This window comes from Littorina saxatilis, linkage group LG10 (genome assembly GCF_037325665.1).
Source record: "Littorina saxatilis isolate snail1 linkage group LG10, US_GU_Lsax_2.0, whole genome shotgun sequence".
Taxonomy (NCBI): domain Eukaryota; kingdom Metazoa; phylum Mollusca; class Gastropoda; order Littorinimorpha; family Littorinidae; genus Littorina; species Littorina saxatilis.
The window spans coordinates 34,133,768-34,151,026 of record NC_090254.1 but is presented as its reverse complement, the minus strand read 5'-3'; the positions used below and the strand labels follow the sequence as shown (position 1 = coordinate 34,151,026).

Sequence of the window (17,259 nt, the reverse complement as noted above, 5' to 3'; positions counted from 1 at the left end):
TAGCGCATCGGACTGTGGGCCGGGAGGTCGTGGGTTCGAATCCCATCAGGGTCATGTGGGTTTTTCGGGCTACGGTCGGCTCCTACCCAGAGTGGAAGTGCTATGGTTCCTATGGGAAGGCTGGAATCACACAGCCGAGTGTCATTCACTTAACGAATGCGACTTTGAGGGTGCTCAGGTTCTGTTTACCTGACCAACACCGCAGGTGCTGCAGTTCTCGGGCCTGGTTGACACCAGGATATATTATGACAGTAAGCGTAGAGTGCTGCCCTGTCACGTAGTCTCAAACCAAAAATTGGAAATCCATAGCATCATCATTATAATCATCCTCATCTCATTAATCATCCAAAAATTATAAATTGTCCTTGCTCTTGTGGCCCTTCATGCCCGGAGCTCTCATGGTGACCTTGGTCTCAGTGTTCCTGTTCCATCCTTCCCTGAAAAGTACTTCTGCTGTCAGTCTTCAACGTGTGACGTTCTGGGGGGTCGACGGAGGGACGTGGTGGCTGTCTGCTCTCTGGAGGGGACCCTCACTCAGTCTGGCTCCGCGACTTAGCAGTCAATGTCGTTAGTAGGGGGCATAGTAGGTAGTGGGCTGCGTCCGTTAGCTCGGGACAGACCCACTACTGAACACCGTCGAAGTGACTCAGCAGAAGTGCAGTGTCATCTTCCGAGGGTAGCCTACCGCAGCGACCCGACATCCCTCCCTGGAGCGTCTGTAAAATCGGCAAGTCTGGCAGCGGAACAAAATTCAGATGTGGATGGAGCAGTGAGTGCAGAGACGGGGCGGCGTGAGAGCACACCGGGACAAGGAACAGGTGTAAAGGGAAAACAAACAAAAAATTCAACCGGAAGGTCATACCGGCAGCCGATTTTTTCCCGGTATTTTCTATTTTCAACCGGTAAAATACCGGTTAACGCCAATACTGTAAAGGTGCCATCATTGAAACAGAGCAAACAAGGAAAGAACAACAACATACACTGGAACAAACAGAAATACAAAAGAAATCTGTGAGACTTAACCAACTTTGAAAAGAAACATTCAGAGTACAAAGAGTGAAACTTTCTGCAGATAATGCTTCGAAGTCTGAAATAAGGTAAACTCTTTCTTGACAGGGCGAATGAAAATAATGATGTCCCTCTTGACAAAGCCTCAACTTGCTCAAGTGACTTCTACAGTGGAACCCCCCTTTAAAGAAACTCCGAAAATCTTTGAAAATTGGGTCTTAATTTATTTACAGATGTTATGAACAGAAGATCTGAAAAATCAAGGTCTTTTAAAAGGGAGAAGTCTTAAAAGGGGGGTTCCGCTGTATCGTATTCATACATCCTGCTCGACGGGATGACCACACAATACAGAGGCTCAATCGGAGGTGTAACTTATTTACACATATATATATATATACTAGATGAATACCCGCTTTGCCGGGTAACCGGCTTCGCCGGGAAGAAGTAGAGTCGAATACCCGGCTTCACCGGGTGAGTGGGAAGAAGTAGAAGTAGGGGAAGAAGTAGAGGCAAGCGTTGTGGACAGTGACCTTCTAAAAATAGTAACGGGAATATGGATGAAAGCGTTGTGGACAGTGACCTTCTAAAAATAGTAACGGGAATATGGATTGATGCCACACGAAGGAAGGGAGATAAACGCAAAACACTGGAGAAGATAAGGAAGAGTTACTGGGAATGGATCTGGGAAGATGAACAGAAAAACCAAAATCGGTTCAGCGCTGCGCGCTGAGAGCACGTGTTCAAATTTCTCATTGACCAGGTTGTGTCCGGGGTCTACCTGAATATGCCCACCAAATTTAAAGCAGATCCATCGAGAACTTTGGCCATGCATCGCGAACACACAGACAGACAGACAGACACAAGTCGTATATATATATATAGACTAGTTGATTACTCGCTTCGCCGGGTACCGGCTTCCCCGGGAAGAAGTAGAGCCGAATACCCGGCGCACGAAGGAAGGGAGATAAACGCGCAAAACACTGGAGACCTTCTAAAAATAGTAACGTGCAGTGACATTCTAAAAAACGTAGTAACGGGAATATGGATTGACGCCACACGAAGGAAGGGAGGTAAACGCTGAAAACACTGGAGAAGATAAGGAAGAGTTACTGGTAGTGGATCCAGACCAAAAAAACAAAATCGGTTCAGCGCTGAAAGCCGAGAGCACGTGTTGAAATATCTCATCGACCAGGTTGTGTCCCGGGTGTTACCCTGAATATGGCCACCAAATTTGAAACAGATCCATCGAGAACCTTGGCCGCGCATCGCGAACAGACACACACACAGACACAAGTCGTATATATATATAGATATGTACACTTAAGGATTCTATGCACTTTGCCTGTGTGGTTCGTCATTTGAATTTAACTGAGCAAGTGTGTGTTTAACTCTAACTGCGGGAACAGGTAGATGTGTGCAAGTACAGTGGCCCCCCCCCCCCCTTTTTTTTTTTGAGACTACCTCCCTTTGAAGACCTTGTTTTCGCAGACGTTCTGTTCATAACCTCAGTAAATCTACCCCCATTTTAAGACTCCCTCCTTCTTAAGACCCAATTTTCTCAGATTTTTGGAGGTCTTCTTCTTCTTCTGCGTTCGTGGGCTGAAACTCCCACGTACACTCGTGTTTTTTGCACGAGTGGAATTTTACGTGTATGACCGTTTTTTACCCCGCCATTGAGGCAGCCATACGCCGTTTTCGGAGGAAGCATGCTGGGTATTTTCGTGTTTCTATAACCCACCGAACTCTGACATGGATTACAGGATCTTTTTCGTGCGCACTTGGTCTTGTGCTTGCGTGTACACACGGGGGTGTTCGGACACCGAGGAGAGTCTGCACACAAAGTTGACTCTGACTCAGAGTCTGAGAAATAAATGAGACTGTGCCAAAAGGTCAGGTGTCATGTCTACTGTCCCGAATGACACACGATTGCTGACATTTCACCATTGCCAACAGAATAAACAAATAAGAAATAGGTAGAAAATGAATGTGAAAACTGACTTTAATTGTTGATCAGTATTTTCTATACCACTAACAAATAATCTACTTGCACATAGCTGTTTGGCAAATGTATGTTGCATGGGACACACTGACATGAAAGTGGAAGATGTTTTTCCCTCTAGAGAAACTACATATCAAGTTACACTTTTTGTGCTCTTCCATTCCAGTTGGCAATCAATTGTTAACGCATGTTATTAGAAAAAATAGAACGAAAACAGATTAGATAGAATGAAAAATGTACTGGTGATGTCATTTGGGACATACTGACATGAAAACGTCACCTTTTGGCACAGTCTCAAATCTCTCGCCGAATTTGGAGGTCTTAAAAGGTGGGTTCCACTGTAAGTAAGAATTAGGCATGTGTGTGTGTGAGTCTTTCTCAGCTTGGGCTCCTGCGAGTCTCTCTCTCTGAGTACACCACATGAATCTATATGTTGATCATTATCCACTATGCCTGCATATGTCGCCATGTGCACGCAACATGTGCAAAAGCTTGATCTGATGCAAATCAGCTAAAAAGGGACCGTCACTCCGTACAGCGGATGAATGCTTCATAACAGATGAAGCAGTTCTGGTTCCTGTCTACATTTATCAGTATGCAAGGTATTCTCCCCATTGCAGTTGAATTTTCACAAAATTCACATGCACTCTCACTTTGTTAAAGGACAAAATGAGTACAGTAAATTTGAGTTAGAAAACTTTCAGTTATATTAAAAAAAATGTTCAAGATCGCATTTTTAAGAATAAAAGTAATGAAAATAAATGAAGGTATTGTGGAGTTTTGATCAACAAAAAGGACGCAGTGGTGTGGTGGTAAGACGTTGGCCTACTAATCGGGAGGTAGTGAGTTCGAATCCCGGTTGCTGCCACCTGGTGGGTTAAGAGTGGAGATTTTTCCGATCTCCCAGGTCAACTTATGTGCAGACCTGCTAGTGACTTAACCCCATTCGTGTGTACACGCAAGCACAAGACCAAGTGCGCACGGAAAAGATCCTGTAATCCATGTCGGAGTTCGGTGGGTTATGGAAACACGAAAATACCCAGCATGCCTACTCAACGAAAGCGGAGTGAAGCTGACTATGCTCTCAGAGTATAGTGTGGGGAACCCAAATGGGCAAACGAGCTCACACGTAACCAGAAAATTCTGGAACGCTGAAGAAGAAGAAGAAGAAGAAGATGGTACTGTCTCTCATTTGTGGTTAATTTTACGCACTGTGGTGCCTTCATGTTGTGGCAGTCCCCTTTATGCATGAGATACATGCCACACTTTCTTTGCAAAACTCTACCAGGCGCAGGGAACAAATCTTAGTTCTATAACAACACTAACCCTATTTTAAGCTGCTTACACTATCTCTTTCAAAACCACACACACACACACACACATAAACCAGAAAAAAAGAGCAACAAAAGGGACACTTTGAACATTATGTTACCTCAGCGTTTAGAAAACCATCAGATTCAGTCTTAATACAAAAACGGTTTGGTCCACCTATCTTCTGTATTTTGGGGGCCATTTCACCTTTATCACAACTATTCTGAGCCACCAGCTATTCTTCATCATTATCAGTTCTCTCTTCAGAATACAAGTGAAGTAGGGTCTTTGATAGAAATGTGTTGAAAACAGTCAATTTGACGCGATCTTTACCAGATGCATACAAATTCACAGAAGTTTCTCCCCTCTCAAGGTGAAAGAAGGTTCACTTCGTCTGCCTTCGTATCAATTTTTTATTATCAGTTCAAGTCCTTTTGACTCTCTCTATCATCAGTCAAGGATTCACAACAATCTTGTTTTCGTAGATTATCATTCACCCTTCTTTCTTCAGAGGGCCCGATAAATACCAAAACTGGTGAAAAGGTTAGCTGGTAACTGTCAAAACATCCCTTTGACATGCAGTGAAGTAGGGCGACCCCTAAGATAAGTATAGCTTCAGGAGATCCATGAGACACACCAGGTAGAGAGCCTCTAGGTTAAATAGGTTAACTGCTTGGGACTCAGAATAAGCTGAGACCAACATACCCCATGATTACTGGGTACAAGTTGCAAGACTGATGGGAACTGGAGTGAACTAGAGTGTGTGATAGCGGTAATCATGTCACTTTAGTGTTTACTTCCGCTCCATAACAAAACAAGAGAACCTCAGAGGGTCCGGGAGTTTGCTGAACAAGACTGTGTTACAGTGGAACCCCCCTTTACAGGCCTCCACAAATCTGAGAAAATCAGGCCTTAAAAAGGAGGGCGTCTTACAATGGGGGTACTTTTACAGACGTTATGAGCACAAAGTCTGAGAAAATCAGGCCTTAAAAAGGGAGGGCGTCTTAGATTCGGGGGTCTTAAAAAGGGGGGTCAACTGTACTTGCTGTACTTTCATCTTCTCAGATTTCATTGTCTCATGATTTTTCTTGCTGCTCCTCTCGCCTATGTGTTACACCTCATATTTAAAATACCTCTGCTCAGGGGCAAAGAGGAGACAAATAAACAAGTCGCGTAAGGCGAAAATACAACATTTAGTCAAGTAGCTGTCGAACTCACAGAATGAAACTGAACGCAATGCAACGCAGCAAGACCGTATACTCGTAGCATCGTCAGTCCACCGCTCATGGCAAAGGCAGTGAAATTGACAAGAAGAGCGGGGTAGTACTAGTAGTTGCGCTGAGAAGGATAGCACGCTTTTCTGTACCTCTCTTCGTTTTAACTCTCTGAGCGTGTTTTCAATCCAAACATATCATATAGATCTATATGTTTTTGGAATCAGGAACCGACAAGGAATAAGATGAAAGTGTTTTTAAATTGATTTCGAAAATTTAATTTTGATCATAATTTTTATATTTTTAATTTTCAGAGCTTGTTTTTAATCCAAATATAACATATTTAAATGTTTTTGGAATCAGAAAATGATGGAGAATAAGACAGGGGGCGGGGATATAGCTCAGTCAGTAGCGCGCTGGATTTGTATCCAGTTGGCCGCTGTCAGCGTGAGTTCGTCCCCACGTTCGGCGAGAGATTTATTTCTCAGAGTCAACTTTGTGTGCAGACTCTCCTCGGTGTCCGAACACCCCCGTGTGTACACGCAAGCACAAGACCAAGTGCGCACGAAAAAGATCCTGTAATCCATGTCAGAGTTCGGTGGGTTATAGAAACACGAAAATACCCAGCATGCTTCCCCCGAAAGCGGCGTATGGCTGCCTAAAATGGCGGGGTAAAAACGGTCATACACGTAAAACTCCACTCGTGCAAAAAATACACGTAGTGTACGTGGGAGTTTCAGCCCACGAACGCAGAAGAAGATGAACGTAAATTTGGATCGTTTTATAAAAAAAATATTTTTTTTACAATTTTCAGATTTTTAATGACCAAAGTCATTAATTAATTTTTAAGCCACCAAGCTGAAATGCAATACCGAAGTCCGGGCTTCGTCGGAGATTACTTGACCAAAATTTCAACCAATTTGGTTGAAAAATGAGAGCGTGACAGTGCCGCCTCAACTTTCACGAAAAGCCGGATATGACCTCATCAAAGACAAATATTTATCCAAAAAATGAAAAAAACGTCTGAGGATATCATACCCAGGAACTCTCATGTCAAATTTCATAAAGATCGGTCCAGTAGTTTAGTCTGAATCGCTCTACACACACACACAGACAGACAGACACACATACACCACGACCCTCGTCTCGATTCCCCCCTCTATGTTAAAACATTTAGTCAAAACTTGACTAAATGTAAAAATGTCAGGCCATTACCACAGCGTTTATACCAAACCAAACTGAACCAAAGCAAATCTTCTGTGTGCCTCTCTTGAGCTCCCAGCCTCCACCCATCCCCAATCACTTTATGTAATTCACACTCGGTGAACAGACAAATAATATGAAAAAAAGAAGTTCATAGAAAAAACCAAACCGACGCACAGACAAAACAAGCAAACATACAGAAAGACAAACCAAACCGACGCAGACAAAACAAGCAAACAGACTGAGAGGGAATCCAAACCGACGCACAGACAAAACAAGCAAACATACAGAAAGACAATCCAAACCGATGCAGACAAAACAAGCAAATAGACTGAAAGGCAATCCAAACCGACGCAGACAAAACAAGCAAACAGACTGAGAGGCAATCCAAACCGATGCAGACAAAACAAGCAAACAGACTGAGAGGCAATCCAAACCGATGCAGACAAAACAAGCAAACATACAGAAAGACAATCCAAACCGATGCAGACAAAACAAGCAAACAGACTGAGAGGGAATCCAAACCGATGCAGACAAAACAAGCAAACAGACTGAAAGGCAATCCAAACCGATGCAGACAAAACAAGCAAACAGACTGAAAGGCAATCCAAACCGATGCAGACAAAACAAGCAAACAGACTGAAAGGCAATCCAAACCGATGCAGACAAAACAAGCAAACAGACTGAAAGGCAATCCAAACCGATGCAGACAAAAGAAGCAAACAGACTGAGAGACAAACCAAACCGACACAGACATAAAAAGCCAACAGACTGATAGACAAACCAAACTGACACACTGACAAAGTAGGTAAAACAGACTAAAAGACAAACTAAACCGACGCATAGACAAAAGAGACAGACAAACAGACTGAAAGACATTGAGCAAGTGGTTCCTCCAAAAGCTGTGTGTGGCTGCCTAAATGGCGGGGTAAAAACGGTCATACACTTAAAATCCAACTCGTACAAAAAAACACGAGTATATGTGGGAGTTTCAGCCCATGAACGCAGAAGAAGAAGAAGAAGAAGAAGAAGAAGAAGAGCAAGCAGATGCAAAGACAAAAGAAGCAAGCAGACAAACAGACTGACCATCTGATCCTCCTGACCGGGGTTGAGGTAGGTTTTCCCCGGCACCATGGGGGGAGGCCCCGTCTGCCCCATGATGGTAGTGGGACCCTTTCCTGGCAACAAAAAAAGAAAAAATTATCGTTATTACTATTACATGTAGTTCATTTTTTACAAAAATATCCACAGATATGTATGGTCGCACACACAAACACACACGAAGGCACACACACACCCACACTAACTGGCTTGGTGTTACACGTCGACAACAGGAAGGTCTTATTTTGGGGGGAAAACATTTCTTAACTTATGTTTTCATGCAGCATAAATGCCATGCACATTTTTTAACATTGTAGACAGATGCATGAACGTGTACAGCTGTGTCAATGTCCCATTTTTAAGCGCAATTTTGACTACATGCTTAGACGACGAAGAAAGAATATAATATATATAAAATGCACAAAATCAATACAGTATACAATAATGCTTTATTCCACAAAACAAATGCATCATACATCACATCAAATCATCAACTGCAGTCAAGGTGATGCAGGGCCGGACCAAGTTGGTCCCCCCTTAGACATCCAGCCTCGTTTTTCTTTTTACAATGTTAGTAATGTTACCAGCAATTTCAGAGAAAAGAAAGGAAAGAATCAGAGACTGGTTTCATTTCTTCTTATCAGTATTTATTTATTATTCATTTTATTTCATGTGATTTTTCTTTTGAACGGCATTATAAATCAGATCAATTTTATTTTCTGCAAAATATAGTCAAACAAAGAGATTGCTGTCTGTGCACTACATAATACCGGACGAAGATATATATTGAAAATGGCTTGAATGCCTAAGAAAAACAAGGCTGGATGTCTAAGGGGAGACCATTATAGAGAAGTTTTTGCCACGAATTGGTCCCCCGGGGGACTACTTCAGAGGGGGGACCAGACCGAATCCTACACCGGGACCCCCTCAATGAATTTTTAGTACGTGTTTTTGGCTTTTAGTGTTAAAAGGGGAGTTCAACTGTATGCCCTAAGCGGTGGTGGTGGTCGGTGCAGCCATGAACATTTAACGATTGTTGCTTCCAACATTACCCAGCCGCAAGCTAAACAGGTTGTTCTATTCAGATCACATTCAAATCACGCCTCCTTGCAACACCATTGAACTTGATCACAGTGGCTTTGCAAAGTCTAGCTGAAACGAATGGAAGTGATCTTTAAGAAAAAGATACAAAGGACGGAAGTCTAATGGAGTGTTCTGTGTGCAGCAGTGGTCTCTTTGAAGGTATGTCAAAAAGAGATTAAACTTTATTGAACACCAACGAAAAGCAGAAAAAGGAAGCTTTTTAACAGAAAGAAATGTCATTATGCAGATTTTTTCGAAATACAAAAAGCAGCATTTATTTCAAGTCATGATAGTCAACTGCTAAAAATGACAAGCTAAGCCATACCCCCCCCCCCCCCCCCCCTTCACTACCCTGGTACACTTTCCCTATAAACACTTGCCCCGAAACCAACCCCATCTTAACGACACAAAAAGTGTACACACTCTAGAACAATATGCACAGGCAGGTTTTACCTGTATCACTGAAACGTAAACAATGTATTTCAGACACCCTAAAGATGTCAACATAACCTGTGTCTACTCCTAATTCACCTGGACTCAGTCAACCATGACATAGGACTCAAAAGGTAGATTAAACATGTTAAATACAGGTAGCGCTTGAGCACAGTAGAACCTTTCTTGTAAGACTTTCACAAATCTGTTCAGGGGTGTTGCTAGACATTTTCATGTTGGGACTTTTGGCCGAAACTGTCAAAAAGCTTTAGGACATCTTGGAAAATTTTTGGCCATTATTTTGGCTCATACAAAGTCACCGCAACATTGAAGCACAAGACTCAAGAGGGAAACACCAATACATACAATCATTGTCTCAGGAACACAAATTACAGGGCAGAGCAGTTAAGCCAGAGGGGGTACAACCTGGGGTCCAGGGTCCCGCTGTCAGGAACCCCTGTGACACCCCCCTCTAATCCGCCCCTGGATTATATGTTGCATACTGCAACTGAAACACATCAGACACCAGTTCTCTGAAACTTTTTCAAACCTTTAACTTTAATTTCTTGAAAGTAAAACTCTTCCAATCTTGTGCAAATCTTGACAAGCCTTGGGAAACATGACTGGTAAAACACCAATAAAAGACCGTGTAGGGTGAGCCATTTTGCTTGGAAACCACGATTTGGAGGACGCTTTTCATTCTCTGGCTCAGCAGATTTCGATTCGCGGTGACTATCGTCTGCTATGTCGTCTGCTTCGATCGACTCGACAACACTACTACCACTCACACTGACACTGTCCACATTCGCGATGTTCCTATCATTTTGTCCGGAATCACTTACCTTGGCGACGGGTAGCAAACCTTGGCCAATTTAGTTTTTTTCTTGTTTGGTTGCGACATGATGTTCAAATCCAAATCGAAAGCACTGACTGACTGATAAACTATCGCGAACCGGCAAACGCAAACGCTGAGAGTGTGGTTTCCCTTGTCCAAGGGAAACCACTCTGGCATCTATATTTTTTGGCAATGGCTTCCGTTCAAAACATTGATGTTTCATTTTTGGTATTCGCGAAGGAAATAAACGTCAGTCAGTTGACTAAGTACATCGGCAGCAGTTTTAGCAATCAAAGCCTGACCAATACAAAAAAACTGGACAAACTGTGGCCGATTTAGGCGAATACTCTTCGGACATTTGGCCGATAGGGACATGAAAGTTTCGGCCAAAGTAAAAAAAAATCGGCGATTGGCCGAAGGGCCGACCCAAACGACACCCCTGCTGTTTCAAAAAAAAATTAGGTCTGAAACTGAAAGAGGAAGGAGTCGTAAAACAGTAACATATTTACACGGGCGGGAATGTAGCTCAGTCGGTAGCGCGCTGGATTTGTATCCAGTTGGCCGCTGTCAGCGTGAGTTCGTCCCCGTGTTCAGCGAAAGATTTATTTCTCAGAGTCAACTTTGTGTGCAGACTCTCCTCGGTGTCCGAACACCCCCGTGTGTACACGCAAGCACAAGACCAAGTGCGCACGAAAAAGATCCTGTAATCCATGTCAGAGTTCGGTGGGTTATAGAAACACGAAAATACCCAGCATGCTTCCTCCGAAAGCGGCGTATGGCTGCCTAAATGGCGGGGTAAAAACGGTCATACACGTAAAAGCCGTGGGCGTTTCAGCCCATGAACGAACAAACAAAGTAACATATTTACAGAGGTTATCAACAGAAAATCTGAAAAAAAACAGGGTCTTAAAACTAAAAAGGGAGGGATTCTTAAATTGGGGGGGGGGGGGGGGGGGGGGGGTGGAACAGTGGAACCCCCCCCTTTTTTTAAGACCTTTACAAATCTAGAAAATCAGGCCCTAAAAAGGATGGGGTCTTAAGGCCCAAAAGAAAAATATGTCTGTTTCCGGTAACCCGACCAACCCTATTTTTAAGCGCCGACCCTAAAGGTTTTTTTCGCTTTTCGCACCAAAAAATAAAAATAAAAAAATAAAAATATGAAGTCAAGTATACTTTATTTAGTTTCAATATATCTAGGTCAAAAACATGTGCTAAATAATTGTAAGTAAACTAAGGAAGCGTTTAAAAAAACCAAAAAAACACACACACGTAAAAAGACGTTAACAAAACGTAAGAAAAAGGTTTAAAAATAAAAATAAACAAGAGGCGAAGCCTTCAAGGCTCACGTAAGAAATCGACAAACAGTAACACAAACTCAATCACTCCGTCACACATACACACACACACACACACACAGTAAGCATAGGTGAAACTGTGCAAGAAAGCGAGACCCTGGATCTGCCAACTAGTCTCGGCCCGCTCACAATAACAACAGGGATGTCGTTAGGCGTCGGACATCGAACATATAACGATGAAAATCCCCAAATGTCCGATTTACATTGCCGCATGTCGGTCAGATGTCCTATCGTTTTAGCCTGAGCGTGGTCATTGTCCGATATGTACTCCATTCCTTCGGACAGTGCGATATTCGTTAATTTTCATTTCAAGATACAAATCTTCTAAAAGACCGAACGCTCTCGTGTTCAGCTGACACTGAAGTTGTCAGTGCCGCGTGCGGATCTTTTCTTTTGTCGGGAATTCCCGAACCGTTTGCGGTATGCGCCGTTTGGGTATAACCATCTCGGTGCAGCGCACTGATCTAAAAATAGTGGATTCCTTTTAGATCAGTGCATGCTACAGGAGTACGGGAGACAACTCCAACTGACTAAATTTGTAGTCTGCTTTTGTTTTTGATACGAGACGAAGCACTGAATTATGCCGCTGAAAAAAACCTAAAGCCTGCAAAAGATCAGCATTAGATCAAACCGATCATTTTGTTTGTCAACTTTTATCCAAATCATGCAGTATTTAATCAAAGTACGAGCTCTGAAGTTGTTCATGTTGGTTTCTTTTTTGTGGTTTCTTTGAAACTAAACAAATACAACATTATACGCACACTGTGTTGATGTATTTACTATATCATGTGTGTGTTCTACAGCGCGCGCACGTGGGTGTGTGTGTGTGGGCGCATGACTTTGGAACAATTCCATGGAATGTGTTATAAGCTGTTTGGCGCAAATTCATAATGTCCTATTACACTTTCTGAAAGCGGTCAAATGTCCTATTGATGCTGAAGAACTCAGGACATTTGTCCTATAGGTATGAATTTGTAGCAACATCCCTGTAACAATGACCGAGACTTTCAGTAATTCCTTTGCGTGACGTCTAACCCTCTTACGTCATAATGTGACGTCTTCAAATAGTTTCTATCACACACGTCAAACACTTTTGACCGAGACGTAATCTTCTTATGCGAGCTTTATCCATAGACTCGGAAATGTTAAAGTTTCTATCACACACACACACACACACACACACACACACAACACACACACATGCACGCACGCACAGACAGAAAAAGTTTATCATCGCATAGGCTACACTTACATGAGCCAAAAAATAAATAAAAAAACGACCAACCGACCCTATTTTTTTCGGCGATGTTACCGGAAACAGACATATTTTTCTTTTTGGCCTAATATAGGGGTACATTTACAGAGGTTATGAACAGAAAGTCTGAAAAACAAGGTCTTAAAAGGGAGGGAGTCTTACAGTGGGGGTTCCACTGTACTGCGTGTCAACAGAAAGTCAAAGAAAAGCAAGGTCACAGCCCATATAACAGGAGTTATCCGGCGACCACCTGCCGTGCAAAGTCTACGCTAGTGTTCTTCAAGTACAGCTTTGTATTCGGATACATGTATATGTTTACGGTTGAGTGAATGACAAAGTTCACCTCCCTGGAAAAGTGGAATGCTTCCCCCTACTGGTTTTATGGCATTGGCTGGAGCATTGAAGGAAATCAACTAAACCTGTTTTGGTGAAAGCAGAGACATACATGAAAGCAGAGACATACATTCTATCTATGTCTCTGGTGAAAGGGACAAAACACTTGATGCGAACTGAGCGGGGAATAAAATACCCCGTATCAAAATGCTTTTGAGTGGTTTCTTCGAGTAGAAAAGAATTAATCTCACCAAATAACCTCACAAATGTCCTGGCGGTTCTAAAGGCAGAGATGTATAGTCATTCTGTTTCTACACCTTATCTTTAAAAAAAAAAAGAATCAGAAAGTGAGCTAGAAATCATGTCAGAAACATGGAACACAGCTTTTCAAAATCTCTGTCTCTCCCTCTCATAGATATGGATGATTCAGACTTGTTTTCAAAGTAGCGGGACTGGTTATGAAGTACTTTTAAATTGCTACAACAATTTGCTTTTCAGCTATATCTCCAGGCTTTTCTCTGCCAGTCTTTTCAAAGGTTTTTGGAAAATGTTATTTAAATATTACTCTTGACTGCAAAGATGTCACAGTTCCTCAGTTGACTATTGTGTATAGATCTATGACTGACATAATAGTTGTTCGATTTGTGGGTACTGTACGAAAAAACTGCACTTTGACATGTAAATTTGTTAAACAATTAGCACTGTGAGTGTGACATGTGTAGTGTTGTCAAACATGCAATGCATACATTTGTCTGTTAGGAGGATGCCTGACTGTGACAAACCCTGTTCACGCGTCTACTTGTATGCAGTGTACACATGCATCCCTTTACTACAGTGCAGTGTGCAACATTCAAAGCACTAACATAAAATCTTTTAGAAATAAGACTGTCTTAACTAAAAAGATGCTATCTTTGTGTGTATTTTGGGGGGGGATGTATACTTCTTGTGTCAGTGTAGCCTACATATGTGTGCGTGTCTGTGTGTGCAAATAACAAGACCCTTGGAAATTAAAATTAAGTACATGTATTACAATTGCAATGCTTACATCTCAGACAGAATGATACTTGATAGGCTAGATCGGTATCAACTTCTTTTCCAAGCCATAGGGGAAACATACATGTAAAGATGACTCTTCTTTCCACAATGTAAAGGAACAAGTACAACACATTCTGCTACACTCCTTCGAGTCCTTGCCATCAACAACACACAGCGTTGTTCATCACCCTGTAATGTGACCTTATGGATCGGGAGGGATGGGCAGACCGAGTGTCCTTTAACACTACAAGGTCTTACATCAAAATGCGGGCCTGGCATGGCCTTTTATATGCAACACGATGTCTTTCTGTGTGCCACGCCTGTTCGATGATCAAGATTGCGTCACAGTTGTTTTAAATCATAAGCTGCGCAGCTGAATCAGAGACCGCGAAGTCTACTGATTTCTCCGACAGAATTGTGTAAAAGGATGCCTGATTTATCAATGTGATAGCCACGATTCCTAGGACAATTGATCAACGACTCAACCAAGCCAGATACAACACCTTGTGTTCTCTACAGACCTTGACATTACATCGCCATTTCCAAACTTGGGATTCCCACTCGCTCGCACACATCACTCGCTCTCTCTTTACTTAGCAACCCCAAAAACAAGACGGAACCACGAGGTTCTCAAAGGTTGCTTCGTTTTCCAGACTACTGATCACAGAGACAAAGATGAAGAAGTCGAGTACTCACCCATCTTTGAGGTTCTGCTATCTGTACAGCATGGGAGAGTGAGAGATTAGCGAGTGAAGGCTTTCCTCGTGAGAAAGAAGTCTCCTCTCCGCCATGAAACAGTGTGTGGAAGTCACGTGACGTGCGGAGGTCAAACAATGGCCTCCACCCCCATCCCTCTCCTCTCCGCACGCGCAAACCGAATTTTTCGCCAATAGTTTTCCAGACAGTGCGGCGTTTTCCCGCGCCGTACAGGTAACACGTGCATGAAAAGCCAAATGCGCGACGATCTTCAGATGTACGATATCTATCAGATTTTGCCACACGAAAGCAGGGCCGAAGAGGGGAGAGGGGGGGGGGGGGTTGCCAGTGGTGGGCCAGGGGGACTGATGTTCCCCCTGGCGGGGTCAAGGGGCAGAGCTGATGGGTAGGTCATATTCTGAGATAAGAAAATGGTCGCTCCTTGCATGAAACGGCATAAAATAAACAATAATAAAAAATGTTTTAAATAAGTGACTGAGGTACATGTTTAGGCTAGGGGGGGGGGGGGGGTTGCGCAACCCCCATAACCCCCCCGGTAGTCCGGCCCTGGAAAGCTTTCTGGTCATCGGCTTCAATCCCGAAATGAAAAACTGAACTTAAAAGCAGTGTCAGGCAATGCGATGTTTTTTGACACACTCGTGACTCATGAAGATAAAGTCACTTGCAGGAACTCTTTTGTAAAGTTTCACTGTGAGGATCGGTCCAGTAGTTTTCTCTGAATCGCTCTACACTGACATACACACACACACACACACACACACACACACAGTCACACACGACTCAGTCACACACACATTCACAAATACACAGTTGTCAGGGCTGGACCAGAGACTATAGAGTATCTGGCTGGACCACAGAGATATAGAATAGAGCCACCAAGCGCTGTGCTGGCAGGGGAAACGATTGCAGCTACCGGGCCGCCATTTCGCTGTGCCCATCCCACAGCCTGACCAGTGTACATTTCAGTGGGAATGTGGCACACTGGGCTTCTTATCTCCGTCGGTTGATTAGAATCAGCTGGCATAATGTTATTGAGTAATGAAGAAACTATTCAGAAAATAATATGATCTGCTAGTGGCAGTACCTGGTGGATGGAAGGGGGAGAATGGTATTTCTTACCGCATACTAAATACGTTACACTGATCGAAAGAGAGAAAAAAACGGGCGCACAGTCACACACACGAACGAACGAACGAACACACACACACACACATACACACACACACACACACACACACACACACACACACACACACACACACACACACACACACACACACCTGAGACGGAGACTGTCAGACAGATTGAGACAAAAAGGTTATACGAAACCAAGAACATTAATTTTATAACAATTAAAAAAATGATGCAAAACCAGTTAGTGTCACAAGAGAAGCCAATCAGACGAAGCAAACATCAAGATGACAAAGTTAAACAAATTTGTAGATGTTAATCATAAACCTCTCTCTCTCTCTCTCTCTCTCTCTCTCTCTCTCTCTCTCTCTCTCTCTCTCTCTCTCTCTCTCTCTCTCTCTCTCTCTCTCTCTCTCTCTTTCTCTCGCATGATGTCTCTCTCTCTCTCACATGATGTCTCTCTCTCTCTCTCTCTCTCTCTCTCTCTCTCTCTCTCTCTCTCTCTCTCCTCTCTCTCTCTCTCTCTCGCATGATGTTGAAAAAGTGTAAGCTGCACTATACCACTTAATTCACATCAATTAACTCGCAATTGACTTCAATGCAATGCATTTTGTGTACATATATGTATAATGTGTTTTCACTTTAGTTATCTGTTAAAATGTAGAATTTAAGTTTTTCTATTTTCTATTTTTTTTATCTTGTATTTTTATTTCATTTTTTGTAGTTAGTCTCTCTTTATTCATCTTTCGGATGAGAAAAACCGAGGTCCCTTCGTGTACACTACATTGGGGTATGCACGTTAAAGATCCCACGATTGACAAAAGGGTCCAGGAAAGGGTCTTTCCTGGTAAAATTGTATAGGCATAGATAAAAATGTCCACCAAAATACCCGTGTGACTTGGAATAATAGGCCGTGAAAAGTAGGATATGCGCCGAAATGGCTGCGATCTGCTGGCCGATGTGAATGCGTGATGTATTGAGTAAAAAAAAGTCCATCTCACACGGCATAAATAAATCCCTGCGCCTTGAAAATGTGCGCGATATAAATTGCATAAAATAAACATAAAAAAATAAATCCCTGCGCTTAGAACTGTACCCACGGAATACGATATAAGCCTCATATATTGATTCATTGATTGATTGATCTTTAGGGCGAGGGCTGGATGTACAAAAGCAGACTACTGCTTAATCTACTACCCTCGTTAAATAAAGAATTGTCATTGTCATTGTCATTGTCTCTCTCTCTC

General features: G+C 42.7%; 1 protein-coding gene across 3 annotated transcripts in view; it reads right to left on the bottom strand.

Moving 5' to 3' along the window:
* The window catches only part of LOC138978665 (polyamine-transporting ATPase 13A3-like), a 107,839-nt gene that overhangs the window by 56,708 nt on the left and 33,872 nt on the right, over positions 1 to 17,259 (bottom strand). For 2 of the 3 annotated variants that reach the window (XM_070351456.1, XM_070351457.1), the window contains exons 1-2: positions 14,861 to 14,982; positions 7,822 to 7,913 (exon numbers count right to left, since the gene is read on the bottom strand). In XM_070351456.1, the coding sequence (XP_070207557.1) occupies positions 7,822 to 7,913; positions 14,861 to 14,864 (96 nt within the window). In that variant the 5' untranslated portion in view covers positions 14,865 to 14,982. Of the gene's footprint in view, positions 1 to 7,821; positions 7,914 to 14,860; positions 14,983 to 17,259 lie in introns of those variants that run through there. The other variant, XM_070351458.1, reaches the window with a different exon arrangement.